This window comes from Conger conger, chromosome 6 (genome assembly GCF_963514075.1).
Source record: "Conger conger chromosome 6, fConCon1.1, whole genome shotgun sequence".
Lineage (NCBI taxonomy): Eukaryota > Metazoa > Chordata > Actinopteri > Anguilliformes > Congridae > Conger > Conger conger.
Genome location: NC_083765.1, coordinates 63,278,914 through 63,293,561, shown reverse-complemented (window position 1 = coordinate 63,293,561; position 14,648 = coordinate 63,278,914). Strand labels below are relative to the sequence as shown.

The following is a 14,648-nucleotide window of genomic DNA, read 5'->3' as shown; positions in this document are numbered from 1 at the left end:
GCCTTTTATTGTCTGAGTCTGTGGTGAGCTGAGGGTTGTAAACTGTGAGCATGGTGGGGGAAACTTGAGAAGCTTGTACATGAGAGGCAGGCAAAACAAACACTACAGACTAACATGAGGGTGAAGCCACACATCCTCCAATAAGAAGCGACCATGACATCACCCCCATTCATTTTCAATGAGAGGCAATTATTAGCTTCCACAAATCATATTGGGATAGCTTCCAACATGTGGAAAGCAGGCGAAGCCACCAGGCCTAGTTTCACAAAGCAGGATTACAGAGTTACCTCGATAACTGGGCCCTGTTTCACAAGGCAGGATTACAGAGTTAGCTGGATAACTGGGCCCTGTTTCACAAGGCAGGATTACAGAGTTAGCTGGATAACTGGGCCCTGTTTCACAAGGCAGGATTACAGAGTTAGCTGGATAACTGGGCCCTGTTTCACAAAGCAGGATTACAGAGTTAGCTTGATAACTGGGCCCTGTTTCACAAAGCAGGATTAAAGAGTTAGCTGGATAAACAACACCTGGAACTCTCACAAAGCTGGAACATGTAAAGAGCTGTTCCGGGCTTTACTAAGTGCAGTCATCCAAATAACTCCGTCATCTTGGTTGTGGAATATCCCCGGGGGTGACAGGAAACATGGCCCAACAATCGATCCGCTGCATAAATTGTCCTGAATTTCAAATGCTAATACCCCATTCTATAGTCTCGTCAAGAAGGACTCTTTATTGCAGTGTCAGGATTTCCAATAAATGCAATTGAAATACATTTATGAACCATGTTTCAAAACACGCAATTTCATTGGAGGATGTGAGGCTTTTCCCTTAGACCAAGCACTGAAGACTGAGGAACTAGGGAGGGCTATATGCTGTACACAGGGAAACACGAGGGTGTGACACCGACACAGATGAAACTGACAAACAAAACAATCAACCAATGAAACTATCAATGAAACAATCAGAGTGAAACAAAGGACACAGAAATACGAGGGAGACACCTGTTGGCGAACAGCTGTAATCGCGGCAACCTCCTGCTACATATAGCTGCATCTATAGGGGTCCATGTAACATTTCTCAGGGTTGGAAGTTTCCCTTTTAGCAAGTTTCCAGAACGGCAGCATAAGTCAAACAAAAACCAATTGTCTCAACTCCGGGGCTGACACATTTAATCATTAACAGTGCTATAAGAAATTTAAGTTGAGTTCCACTGTCAGAAACTATCTACTGGCTGACAGACCACTCCTCCCCTCACTAATGCCATGTCTTTAATGACAAGGCAATAATCATCTCTAGCCTGCTCACAGTCCAGACCAAGTATCCTTTTACCTCGCGCCTTTCTTATTCTGTAGCTTTCAGTTCCGCTCTACTCAATGCACATACATTATTTATGAATTTTCATTTCAGAGAGTGGAAGATGGTTATTGTGCTTTTTATTTTGCTAACAATTGTCAGCTAGAGGCATGCTATTGTTATGCTGCTTGCATACATAATTACATCACTGCCAGTGAAAAGGAGATGTTTGTTATCATTCTGAAAGTTGGCATACAAAAATATATATTTCAATGAGATCCTGCCTACCACATGTGTAATTATTTGTTCATTTATTCTGTGATTCATAGCAAAAAATAGCTTATCCTGTTTTAAAAACACCAGGGCGTGAGTAGCAGCTAAGTAACCATTCCAGTAAAGGTTTCAAATTAAAATTGATGTAGGCTATTTTGACATCACTTTCAAAGATATTAATATTTCTGTGGTATGATAACATCCGGTGTGGCTTCTGAGGTATATCTGTATTCTAATTTCACATGAAAGACCTGCCATATAAACGGCGTGGAGCATGTGCGGGCCTTGAACTGAACGCATGTCATATTGTAATATGTCACATAAGCATGTGGCAGATGTGGCATCAGTAAAATAAGTGCAGCTTGGGAGCACATAGTGTGGGATGACAGTGTTACAGAACACCATGGGCGTGGGACCCAGATGTTTGCCTAGTGCAGGGGTATGGAAACCTAGTTTTGGAAAGTATCATTAGAGCTTCATTATTCCTGGGCACTTATAGTGGTACATTACAAAGACCCTGTGGCTCTCCAGGACCAGGGGTGCAGAACCAGGGCCTAGTATAAGTTGGGAGGGGGTACTATTTGTATTTGTTTTACAGCTGCGTGATGTATATGAAAATTTAATGGCTTTGTCTCATTTCTTCGTCCCTCCCTCTGAACAGTGCTGTTCTTGCTCTGCAGATCTGAGGAGAACCTCTGAACAGTGCTGTTCTTGCTCTGCAGATCTGAGGAGAACCTCTGAACAGTGCTGTTCTTGCTCTGCAGATCTGAGGAGAACCTCTGAACAGTGCTGTTCTTGCTCTGCAGATCTGAGGAGAACCTCTGAACAGTGCTGTTCTTGCTCTGCAGATCTGAGGAGAACCTCTGAACAGTGCTGTTCTTGCTCTGCAGATCTGAGGAGAACCTCTGAACAGTTCTGTTCTTGCTCTGCAGATCTGAGGAGAATGACGGCCGGCTTCATCGGCATGGCGGTGTCCATCATCCTCTTCGGCTGGATCATTGGGGTGCTGGGCTGCTGCAAGCAGCATGATCTAATGCAGTACGTAGCAGGCCTACTGTTCCTCATGGGAGGTGAGCACTGCTCTTTAAACACGTCTTCACGTGTGCGCACCTACTCAAATTTCAGTTTAACTTGCTTTTTTGTTTAGAAAGGATAAAAATGTTGCTGTTTGTTTTCAGGCTTATTTCACATCAGTGTGTCCTTGAAAGTCCCTTGCCATTTGTTCACCTTGTCCAGAAGACATTTGACTTGCCGCTTATAGATGAGTCGATGACTGGGTCTTTACTTTTATCTTTCCAACATTTAACAAACGCTCTTATTCTGAGTATTTGGTCAGTGGTACAATGTATGTTCTTTTGGCTCAGTACTGCAGCACATTGGATTGGAAATCAAACAATGAACATGATGTTGAAGTGCAGAGTGTCACCTTTAATTTGAGGGTATTTACATCTGTATCGGTTATCTGTGTAGATATACATAGTCCCCATCATTTTAGGGGACCAGAGGTAATTGGACAGTTGGCTTCTCAGCGGTTTCAGATGTGTCAGGTGTTTTCAATCGCTTGTTTAGTGCAGGTATAACAAAGCTGTCAGTATGTAGTCACGATTCTGGGCTTTTGATTGCCTTTGATTGCAGTCTTATCACAATATGAGGATCAGCAATGTACCAAATAAAGTCAAGGAAGCCATTACGAGGCTGAGAAATAAGAACATAGGCCAAACAATAGACCTACCGAAACAAACTGCTTGGAACATCATTAAGAAGAAAGACAGCACTGGTCAGCTCAGTAGTTGCGAAGGGGCTGGTAGGCCAAGGAAGACCTCTCCAGTGGATCCTCGCCATAGTGAAGAAAAACACCTGAGATCAGAAACACTTTTCAGGAGGCAGGTGTGAATGTATCAGTGACGGCTCTCCACAGAAGACTTCACAAACAGATCTACGGACACTACACTACAAGCCTAGAAACAGATCTACGGACGCTACACTACAAGCCTAGAAACAGATCTACGGACGCTACACTACAAGCCTATGTTTGTTTTGCCCATGTCTTCTTTCCCAGCTTCATAATGGCGTCCTTGACATTCATTGGCACAATTATGCTCCTTAATTTGACAGTTTCCAAAAATAGATTCCAAAGGCAATGAAAAGCCTGTAACAAGACTAGATATGCAAAGCTTTCTTATACCTGCAATACAGAAGCGATTGAATATACCTATTCAATATAGACTATTCAGAAGCAATAGACTACTGAGAAGCCAACTGTCAAATTACTTTTAAAATGGAATTACTTCCCTTTTTTTGTATAACATGATCACCCAATATGGATGTAAATTAAATGTGACAGTCTGTAATGTAACTTCATTTTCATTGTTTCATTTCAAATCCAATGTGCTGGAGCACAGACCAAAAGAACAGCAAGAGAAATTGTACTACTGTCCAAATAATCTTGGAGTGAATCCAACATTACAGTTGGCAGCCAGACTGAATATTACAGATAATTCTGATATTTCAGCAAAATAACTGGAGGTTTATTTAGGTCAGAACATTATGTGATTTCTGCCAAAAATAGATCAATAAAATCTTCAATACTTTTTAAATCATTGTATTGTAAGTACCAATAGAAAATAAGGAGTAATTTAATTTGGTGCATCATTCTCCATTTCATGATGTCAACATATAAAGTGTATTACTTTTTGCTCGCTCGACTTGTATACTCTATTAGTTAAAACCATGAAACAGCTTTACCCTTTGCATAATTCATTCTTGCTTCCAGGTAAGAGTAAACTGCTTTTGTTATTAACAGAAATGGTTCTGTAGCAGAGAACTCATTGCTCTTGCAGGATGACGGGGCTATGAACCAGAGACTGCAGGTTCATGTAGTCTACCAAACTGCAGCTTAATCAAAAACTGAATAAATGCTAATGCTGAATACTGTGATATTACATTTCATTGTAGGTAATTTGATGAGTGCATTTGTCTCCAATTATATGGTACTGATTAAGGAGGTGTATTTATCTAACCATAAAACAAATAGAGTGGTCCAGTAGTACACTAATCAATAGAAATAAAACAGTGTGTTTGGATGCAGTATGACATCTGTGACCGACCTTACTGTGGCATATCCCTGTACGGTCTGACATGTCGGTTATGTCAGAGTGAGGCTCAGTTCTGTGAGCTGTACGGTCTTACATGTCGGTTATGTTAGAGTGAGGCTCAGTTCTGTGAGCTGTACGGTCTGACATGTTGGTTATGTTAGAGTGAGGCTCAGTTCTGTGAACTGTACGGTCTTACATGTCGGTTATGTTGGAGTGAGGCTCAGTTCTGTGAGCTGTACGGTCCGACATGTCGGTTATGTTAGAGTGAGGCTCAGTTCTGTGAGCTGTACGGTCCGACATGTCGGTTATGTCAGAGTGAGGCTCAGTTCTGTGAGCTGTACGGTCCGACATGTCGGTTATGTCAGAGTGAGGCTCAGTTCTGTGAACTGTACGGTCTGACATGTCGGTTATGTCAGAGTGAGGCTCAGTTCTGTGAGCTGTACGGTCCGACATGTCGGTTATGTTAGAGTGAGGCTCAGTTCTGTGAGCTGTACGGTCTGACATGTCGGTTATGTCAGAGTGAGGCTCAGTTCTGTGAACTGTACGGTCTGACATGTCGGTTATGTCAGAGTGAGGCTCAGTTCTGTGAACTGTACGGTCTGACATGTCGGTTATGTTAGAGTGAGGCTCAGTTCTGTGAACTGTACGGTCTGACATGTCGGTTATGTCAGAGTGAGGCTCAGTTCTGTGAACTGTACGGTCTGACATGTCGGTTATGTTAGAGTGAGGCTCAGTTCTGTGAGCTGTACGGTCTGACATGTCGGTTATGTTAGAGTGAGGCTCAGTTCTGTGAGCTGTACGGTCTGATATGTCGGTTATGTTAGAGTGAGGCTCAGTTCTGTGAACTGTACGGTCTGACATGTCGGTTATGTCAGAGTGAGGCTCAGTTCTGTGAGCTGTACGGTCCGACATGTCGGTTATGTTAGAGTGAGGCTCAGTTCTGTGAGCTGTACGGTCTGACATGTCGGTTATGTTAGAGTGAGGCTCAGTTCTGTGAACTGTACGGTCTGACATGTCGGTTATGTCAGAGTGAGGCTCAGTTCTGTGAGCTGTACGGTCCGACATGTCGGTTATGTTAGAGTGAGGCTCAGTTCTGTGAGCTGTACGGTCCGACATGTCGGTTATGTTAGAGTGAGGCTCAGTTCTGTGAACTGTACGGTCTGACATGTCGGTTATGTCAGAATGAGGCTCAGTTCTGTGAGCTGTACGGTCTTACATGTCGGTTATGTTGGAGTGAGGCTCAGTTCTGTGAGCTGTACGGTCCGACATGTTGGTTATGTTAGAGTGAGGCTCAGTTCTGTGAGCTGTACGGTCCGACATGTCGGTTATGTTAGAGTGAGGCTCAGTTCTGTGAACTGTACGGTCTGACATGTCGGTTATGTCAGAATGAGGCTCAGTTCTGTGAGCTGTATGGTCTTACATGTCGTTTATGTCAGAGTGAGGCTCAGTTCTGTGAACTGTACGGTCCGACATGTTGGTTATGTTAGAGTGAGGCTCAGTTCTGTGAGCTGTACGGTCCGACATGTCGGTTATGTCAGAGTGAGGCTCAGTTCTGTGAGCTGTACGGTCTTACATGTCGGTTATGTTGGAGTGAGGCTCAGTTCTGTGAGCTGTACGGTCTTACATGTCGGTTATGTCAGAGTGAGGCTCAGTTCTGTGAGCTGTACGGTCTTACATGTCGGTTATGTCAGAATGAGGCTCAGTTCTGTGAGCTGTATGGTCTTACATGTCGTTTATGTCAGAGTGAGGCTCAGTTCTGTGAACTGTACGGTCCGACATGTTGGTTATGTTAGAGTGAGGCTCAGTTCTGTGAGCTGTACGGTCCGACATGTCGGTTATGTCAGAGTGAGGCTCAGTTCTGTGAGCTCTGTGTGGACGTGAGCTCTCACGGGTTTCCGACCAGACTCTGCGTTTCCGAGCGGACTCTGCGTTTCCGGGCGGACTCTGCGTTTCCGCTGGCGTTTCCATCCCGACTTCCACGGACGCTGTGCTCGCGGTTCTGACCAGCACGCCGCTCACGTTTCCAGTGCCAGCTTTAGAGACAGGGTTTTCGATGTCGACGCGCACAACTTTTTGCCACTTCCGACTGAACACTGCTGGCCCCCTCCGCCATGGCTTTGGCGTGTATACGTCCTGTGTGTACATGGCTGACCGTGGCCTGCGGACACAGCTTTGCGTCTGAGTGAGAAGAAGAGCCGGGACGCGTGGGGGAGGACGCCTTTAGCGAAGCTGACAGATATACGACAGGTTTCTGCGCTGTGTCCCTCCTCGGGAATCAGAGAGCATGCTCCCCAGAGAACTGCACTCGCAGACAAAACATGTGCACGCTCTTTACTCCGCTCACTACAAAAGTGCTTGGGTCAGGCTTTTCCGCCGATGCTTCCAGGCTGTAGGAGGGAGTCCATGTGGGGCCGCAGATGGTGCCGTGGGCAAAGGGACCATCACGCTCCCTCCTGCTGCACTCCCCCAGGCTTGGCTCAATGCATCGATTAAGCTTCAGCATCTGCTATTTTACATGTGCTTTTAAAATAACTCATTCATTATTATTATCATTATTATTATTATTATTATATCATTACTAAGAAAATAACCATAGTTCTACATTTGTAAATCTCTTTGCTTTATAATACTTAAAGAGCATTTAGATTTTTATTGGTGAATTCAAATTCATGATTTGAGTTTGACTGTGTAACCACAGGTACATTAACCACAGATACACTAACCACAGGTACACTAACCACAGATACACTAACCACAGATACACTAACCACAGGTACACTAACCACACGTACACTAACCACAGATACACTAACCACAGGTACAGTAACCACATGTACACTAACCACAGATACACTAACCACACGTACACTAACCACAGGTACACTAACCAGTTAGTACAGTTAGTACATAAGGTGATAGGCTATCTTTAATATAAGAAGGTGCTAGGCCATTTCAAGTTTTATATACAAGTAGTAAGACTTTAACTTCAACTGTGAAAGAAACTGGAAGCCAAAGTAACGAGGATGGGTGGAATATGTTCTTTTTTCTAAGTTTTTGATTCTGGCAGCAGCGTTTTGGGTAACTTGGGAGTTTATTGCTAGATTTCTTGGGCAGGCGGGTAAAAAGTCCATTACAGTAGTCCAAGCGGCTCGAGATAAAAGCATGCATCAGTTTTTCCAGCATCTTGGTGAGTTAAAAAGGGTCCTACTTTGGCTATGTTCGGTCACCTTGTCTATGTGAGAGATAAATCAGCATCCAAGATAACTCCAAGGTTTCTGACCTCAGATTTTGTCTGTTTAGCCAGGCTCCAAATCTTTGCTTGCAGCTTGTCTCTTTTTGACTTAGGGCCCACTAGAAGTACCTTTTCTTCATTTAATTTTTTTCCATCTATTTATTAATGTGGGCTAGACAGGCTGCAGGGTCTGCCACATTCCTGCGGTGTCTTCCTCCCATACGCGCGGTGAAACTGAAGGATAAATAAACATCTAATCAAAACTCCACCAGGAAACCTTAAATGTGAATTAGACCTCAAAATTGTCCATTTCGATGTCCATAGACTTAATGAGACACAATGCTAACATGAATTAAGCTAATCTGATATTCTAAATTGATCGTTATTTTCAGCAAAGTTATCGCGTGCAGGTACGATTAGGAGCCAGATGACATTCCATAGTACACTGACAGCAGCCAGTCTCCCTCACTGTGAAAGCAAGCACTCAATTTGTGAAAACGAAACGTGTCGGATACAGTAAAGCAAGACCCGCTAGGTCGGAGTTCATAAACAGAAAACTTACAGCTAAATCTGCAGCTATGTTAGTTTATTAGGCTAGTCATACACACCAACAAAGTGAGTTCACTAGGCTAACCACCTAGCTCTGGCTACACGGAAAAATGGCAGTGACAGTGTTTGCTAATGCCAGCTAGTTAACTCGCTAGCCTGTAGTTAGGCTTTTAAAAAATAGTTTGCAATTGCGCCAGCTAGCTGACTCCCTGATATTTCTCATAACACATGACATGAGATAACATGCAATATCACGAGCAAGATAATGTGCAAATACCGTGTCGATAGCAAACAATACATGCAAATACCGTTTTGATGGCAGTTTCCTTAAGATTTGACTGAATAAATGCGTTTCAGACCTCAGAATTATCATTGAAATGGGAAACAATGACGCTAACTATACTTGCTGAGAATTCAAACAAGAATTTGTTATCAATGAATGGCCAAATTCTTTTTACCAGTAGATGGCATCCGCGTATAAGAAATTGGATTTTCTTTACTTTAGTTAGCTAGTGGGCCAAATAGATTCAGCCAAGGGTTTTATTTATAATGCATATTTACAATGACTTATCATATATTAATTAAACCTCCTTGTGTAAAATCCAGGGAAATGACTCACAAAGTTTTGAGTGAAATGTTTGCTTTTGCTGAAAGCCTCGAAAGACAGGAAATTAAATCTATCAGCCCTAACGCTAACATCAGCACAGATCTTTTACAAGATAAATCAAAATGAAAGCATTTCACAGCAATATCACGGTAAGTGTCAGATGTAAGTCTGAAATCCAGTTTGCTCACATGATTCTTCCCTCCTCTTCCCGTTTCTCCATCAGGAACATGCTGCATTATCTCCTTGTGTACCTGCGTGGCGGGGATCAACTTTGAACTGTCGCGTTACCCACGCTCCATGTATGGGCTGCCAGAGGATATCAGCCATGGGTATGGTTGGTCCATGTTCTGTGCCTGGGGCGGGCTGGGTCTCACTCTGCTGGCTGGATTCCTTTGTACATTAGCGCCTTCCCTGAACAGCCCCCGCACAATGGTGCACAAGCCCAGGCCGGAGAACGGCACCGTGTGACAGCACCGCGGAGACGCACAAGCAGCCGGTGCCCCCCTCCCCCACCTCTCTCTCTCCTTCGCCCCGTTTGTCTTTCCTCTCCTTCAAGACATTGAAAAACAAAGTGACCTGGACAGCTACGAGGAGGGAAACCGTGTCGCCAAACCTCCGCATCATCTAGACGTGTACAGATCGGTAGTGCCCGGTTCTCACCGGGGTTCTGCTGTTCAGCACAATCCGAACAAGGCCTTTTCTCACTTTAAAAACCAAGTGGGAGCGGCTCACTTTTTTATTTATTAATTAATTAATTTATTTATTTATTCTTTTTGGAAAGGGATTTGTGTTGCAATGGTGCTCCAAAGTTTCTCTTTAATATTTTTGCCAGGAACTGATGAATCTTTCAGTATTCAAAAACTGAACTAAAGAACAGAACAAAAAAAAAAAAAAAAAAACATATATTATGGCAGTAAATCCTGTCAGATTGTTCTTTTCGTCGGGTGACCTGTTCCGTGTTTATTAATGCTCGCAGAATACACGAAAAAAAGAAATGAATTATGCTGGCATAAACTGTGTATTGTTTAAAATATCTTAAAGGACTTAATATATTGCTTGGAGTTGATTGGGATCTGGGTGCTTGGCGGCCGTAGCTGCCTCGGCCAGCCCCCTGCAGTGGTATTGCGGAAGCGGAATATAAAAAGCACAAAATGGAAACGGGAAGACTGGAACTGAACAAATATAAAGATTGAAATGTGTTTTCAGCTTTTAAGAGTAACATTTCAGTGCTTCTAAGATACAGTATGTGTAAATGCATTTCTATGTAGAAGCGGGTCTCCGTTTATAGTTCTTGTATAAAGAATGTTTTTTTTCCATTTGTTATGAGGTAATCCTAAATATAAGGCAGTCTGGATATTTAGTGGCTTGGGTAGATGGAGATATGTGTGCCCTTTGGGGTTGAAGTAAACATTTTCTCAAGTCATTTTTTTTTTTTTAACATGGATCGAGCATGAATTTTGAGCTCCACCTGTGATGTAAATGTGGGGAAAAAACGTACGTTTGGCTATGTTTACGAACTCCCTCTCCCCATCCTCATTCTCTCAAATTTAGTCTGAGAAGTTTCAGATGAGAAACTCATCTTCTCTTATATATATATATATGATACTCAGTGTGGCCATATGAAGGCCCCAACAGCAGTAGTGGTCACACTATGAAAAAGGATAAAAAAGATGCAGCATCAAGGACAGTCTGGAACTCAGCCCATCAGCAACTTGGGACAGCTACACAATAACAGAAAATGTCCAATGATCAATTGGATTTACAGTGACAAACAAATCTCTGCAAGTGTTGATATGGGGTATAGCACATTTGAGAAAGCCATGATTTTGGATATTCATGTATGTCCATGAGAACAGATGGTATCTACTTCCAATATTTGGCCCAGAAACCAACTTGGAGATGACCCACCCACTAATGCGCATGTTCATCAATTGCAGACACACAGCATTGTCCTCGGAAGAGTAGTTAAAGGGTACACCCTTAAGTAACGAAATGTTCACTAATAGGATCTTTTTCTTTGAACAATAGGGTGAGAAATAATAGGGGTTCCCAAACTGTGGGTCGCTCGATGTCAGGATGGGGTCGACTGAAAATCTTTAAAATTTAACTTTTGTCTCTTTAAAATATGTGAATGTAGGCCACTACATGTTTAACATTACAATAACCCAACTATTATAAATCAATGAGGCAGGAGAGGTTGTGGTATATTTCCAGTATAGTTGTGGCTGAACGGTGTTGTTAGGCACAAGATGTGTGTGGGTGGGGTGTGTGGGTGGGGTGTTGGGGTCGTGTGTGTCGGAGGGGTGTTGGGGTCGTGTGTGTGGGAGGGGTGTTGGGGTCGTGTAAGTTTGTGAACATTAATTTGGAGTCACATCAGAAGAATGTTTGGGAACCCCTGGATTATGTGTTGAATATACTGTAAGTTATACCTTTCTCAATATGTTCTTTATGTAAATCAAACTGCCTTGCCCGTAAATACTTCCACCAGCATTTAGGTGAAAAGTGACAAGGCTGATTTGCTGACTCTCAAATTATCATAATTTTTTTGTTGAGTAGCTCAATGTGTTGCAAGACAGAACTTAATTAGCCCTATCATTTGCGCCCTCTGACTTTTTGGTTACATTTCATGATAAGCACATGAATGAGAGCTGAAGACTGATCTTTTGTCCCTGTTTGAAATGTTTTACTGTGATTTAATCCTTGAGTGAACCAGGCTTCCTGTATACAACCAGTTCAGCCAGGATAATTGGTGGAAATAAAAACCTGCATACACACTGGCCCTCCAGAACTAGAATCTTACACGCACACACACATCCTATACATGTATAGAATATTTTATTTATGCATATTTTCTCTTGATTTGTACTTCACAATTTTATATTGTTTGTATTCAAACTTATTCACATGTGGTTAAAGTATACATTCTCAGCTTTTATTTAAGGGTACTTTTATTCTCTGGTTTTACCATGTAGAAAGTGCAGCATTTTTTATACATTCAAGGCACCATAATGTTATGTAAATGAAAGTAGTCCGCTTTGGTACTTTGTTGAATATCCTTTAAATTGTGTGACCCGTTAATTTGGTTTTCTGGTGATGCTGTACCAGGCCTGCCCTGCATCCATCTTCAGCTCCTGCTTGTTTCAGGGCTGATTGGCTTACATTACATTATAGGCATTTGGCTCTTCTAGTTTTCTCGTCAGAACATGAAGCACATGCTAAATTGGATGCAGATCAGGTGAATGACTTGGCCAGTTTCTGGCTTTGAAAAACTCCTGTGTTGCTTCAGCGGTGTGCTTGGGATCATCGTCTAGCTGTAGGAGGAAGCGCAGTCTGCTGAGAATCTGAACTCTGACCACATCTGAATCGTTTGATTACTTATCTAAAATTGTGGAGTACAGAGCCAAAACATCTCTGTCCCGTGTTCACTGTATGTGTGTATATATACACACTATGGGCCAGATTTGCTCTTCAGCCGTGAAAACCGCCGCAGTAAAGTTGCAGTAAAGTTGCAGTATCTAGGTGGGATTTCCTTAAAGAGTCGCAACTGGGATGTAGTTTCTGGGGACTGGGCTTGCGTCTTCTCTATTGATTCGTAGGTAAACAGGTTCATGCATACGTATACATGCAGCAAAGGCGCTGAAAAAGGGTGGATATTATTTAAATGATGCAAATAAGTATTCTGTCTGATTTACTAAATCACGCATTAATTGCGACTCCCCACTTTGTGTGGGAATGTTTTGAACTCCTGAAAGCAGGCAGTATTTTTTATGCGCCAATATATCCTACAGCTCAAATGCATGATGCCCTCATCTCTTCTAACGTATTTTCACATTAGGTTTGGAAGGACAAAATACTTCACACTCCCACTACTCTCTCATTTAGCAGGGATTTTCCCCCTGATGTTCTGTCAGTGTTACATTACAGCACATTACATGACAAACACTCTTATCCAGACGTAAAGTGCAAATCATAACCCTAGAGGGAAGTATGGTTCCGGGTGCTGGAGTGATCACACAGATAAAAACTTGAACCCTTGCAGAATAATCAGATACTTACAACTGACCAAGCCGCAGTTATAGCAACTAGAACACCACGAATAGTACAATAGTTCAACGCTAGCGCGATCATTACACAAAGCATACACATGGCATACGTGGCTAATTTTGCAGTGAGGTAGGGAGGGAACGTGTGGCAGGTTGTATGTAGGGTCTGATGAGTCATGAGTTAATATTTCCGTAATATTAGTTCCTTAGACCACCACATGCGTTTTTTCACACGTAAAGATTTTTAAACTAATAACAGTAATTAGTAACAGTCTTAGTAAATCAACAAAAAAAATATTGGCATCAGCGACCACAAACAAGTTGTAATACAGCGAATGTTTTCGTGTTGCAACTGTTTCCTTAGTAAATCTGGCCCTATATATATATACTGCACCATGAAAAAGTATTTGCCCCCTTCCCAATGTCCTACAATTGCATATTTGTCACACTAAAGGGTTTCAGGTCTTTACAGAAAATGTAATATTGCACAAAGGGAAACTGAGCAAACAAAGCACATTTTTAGATTCAGGAGAAAATGGGGAAAATCTCCAAAAAAAGTGATCCGGGTGTTAAATTTTTTCATTGAAGATATGAAATAACGATAATAAAAAAACATGTTTTGTGTGAAATATTCAATAATATAGGAAACCAGAAAGCGGGCAAGTACTTTTTCACAACACTGTATAGCAGGGGTGTCCAATCTTATCCAGAAAGGGCCGGTGTGTGTGCAGGTTGTTGTTTTAGCACAGTACTACTGCTGGGTTAAAACAAAAACCTGCACCCACGCCGGCCCTTTTAGGATAAGATTGGGCACCTCTGCTGTATAGTATGGATGTGTATGAAAAGTGTGTGTATGTACACAAATGAGCCAAAGCATTATGACCACTCATAACACTCATAATAACATTGATTATCTCATCACAATGGTGCATGTGGAGGTCTGGGGTATACAGTGTTAGACGGTAAGCGAACGGCCAGCTCTCGTAGTCGACATGCTGGATGAGGGAGAAACGGGCAGGCATAGAGACCTGAGCGACTCTGACCAGGGACTGGGTGGACTGGGTCTCTGAAAGGCTGCTCTTGGTCAGCAGTGGTGACAGGGGTCAGAGGAGGGACACACCACAGACCGGTGACAGGGTGTGGTGACAGGGGTCAGAGGAGGGACACACCACAGACCGGTGACAGGGTGTTGGCCGCCCAAGGCTCATTGATGGCAACAAAGACTAACCCGTCTGGTCCGAACTGGCAGAACCGCTCCTGTGGCACAGGTGGAATTTAATGATGATGACAGGAGGACTGTGTCACACTGCATCGCGCCCTGCTGTGTAGCCTCAGACCGGTCAGATCACCCATCTGTGTATGGTGGTGGGTAGCCTCAGACCGGTCAGTGCACCCTGCTGTGTATGGTGGTGGGTAGCCTCAGACCGGTCAGAGCACCCTGCTGTGTATGGTGGTGGGTAGCCTCAGACCGGTCAGAGCACCCTGCTGTGTATGGTGGTGGGTAGCCTCAGACCGGTCAGAGCGCCCTTGCTAAGCCCTGTTCACCGTAAAATGTG

The 14,648-nt window shown here is 43.1% G+C and overlaps 1 protein-coding gene across 1 annotated transcript in view; it reads left to right on the top strand.

Annotated features, from left to right (window-relative positions):
- Positions 1 to 11,242, top strand: part of tmem276b (transmembrane protein 276b) — a 30,277-nt gene extending 19,035 nt beyond the window's left edge. Inside the window, exons 3-4 of the mRNA XM_061246073.1 lie at positions 2,499 to 2,636; positions 9,273 to 11,242. Coding sequence (XP_061102057.1) covers positions 2,499 to 2,636; positions 9,273 to 9,517 — 383 coding nt within the window. The 3' untranslated portion in view covers positions 9,518 to 11,242. The remainder of the gene's footprint in view (positions 1 to 2,498; positions 2,637 to 9,272) is intronic.
- The last annotated feature ends 3,406 nt before the right edge of the window (positions 11,243 to 14,648 follow it).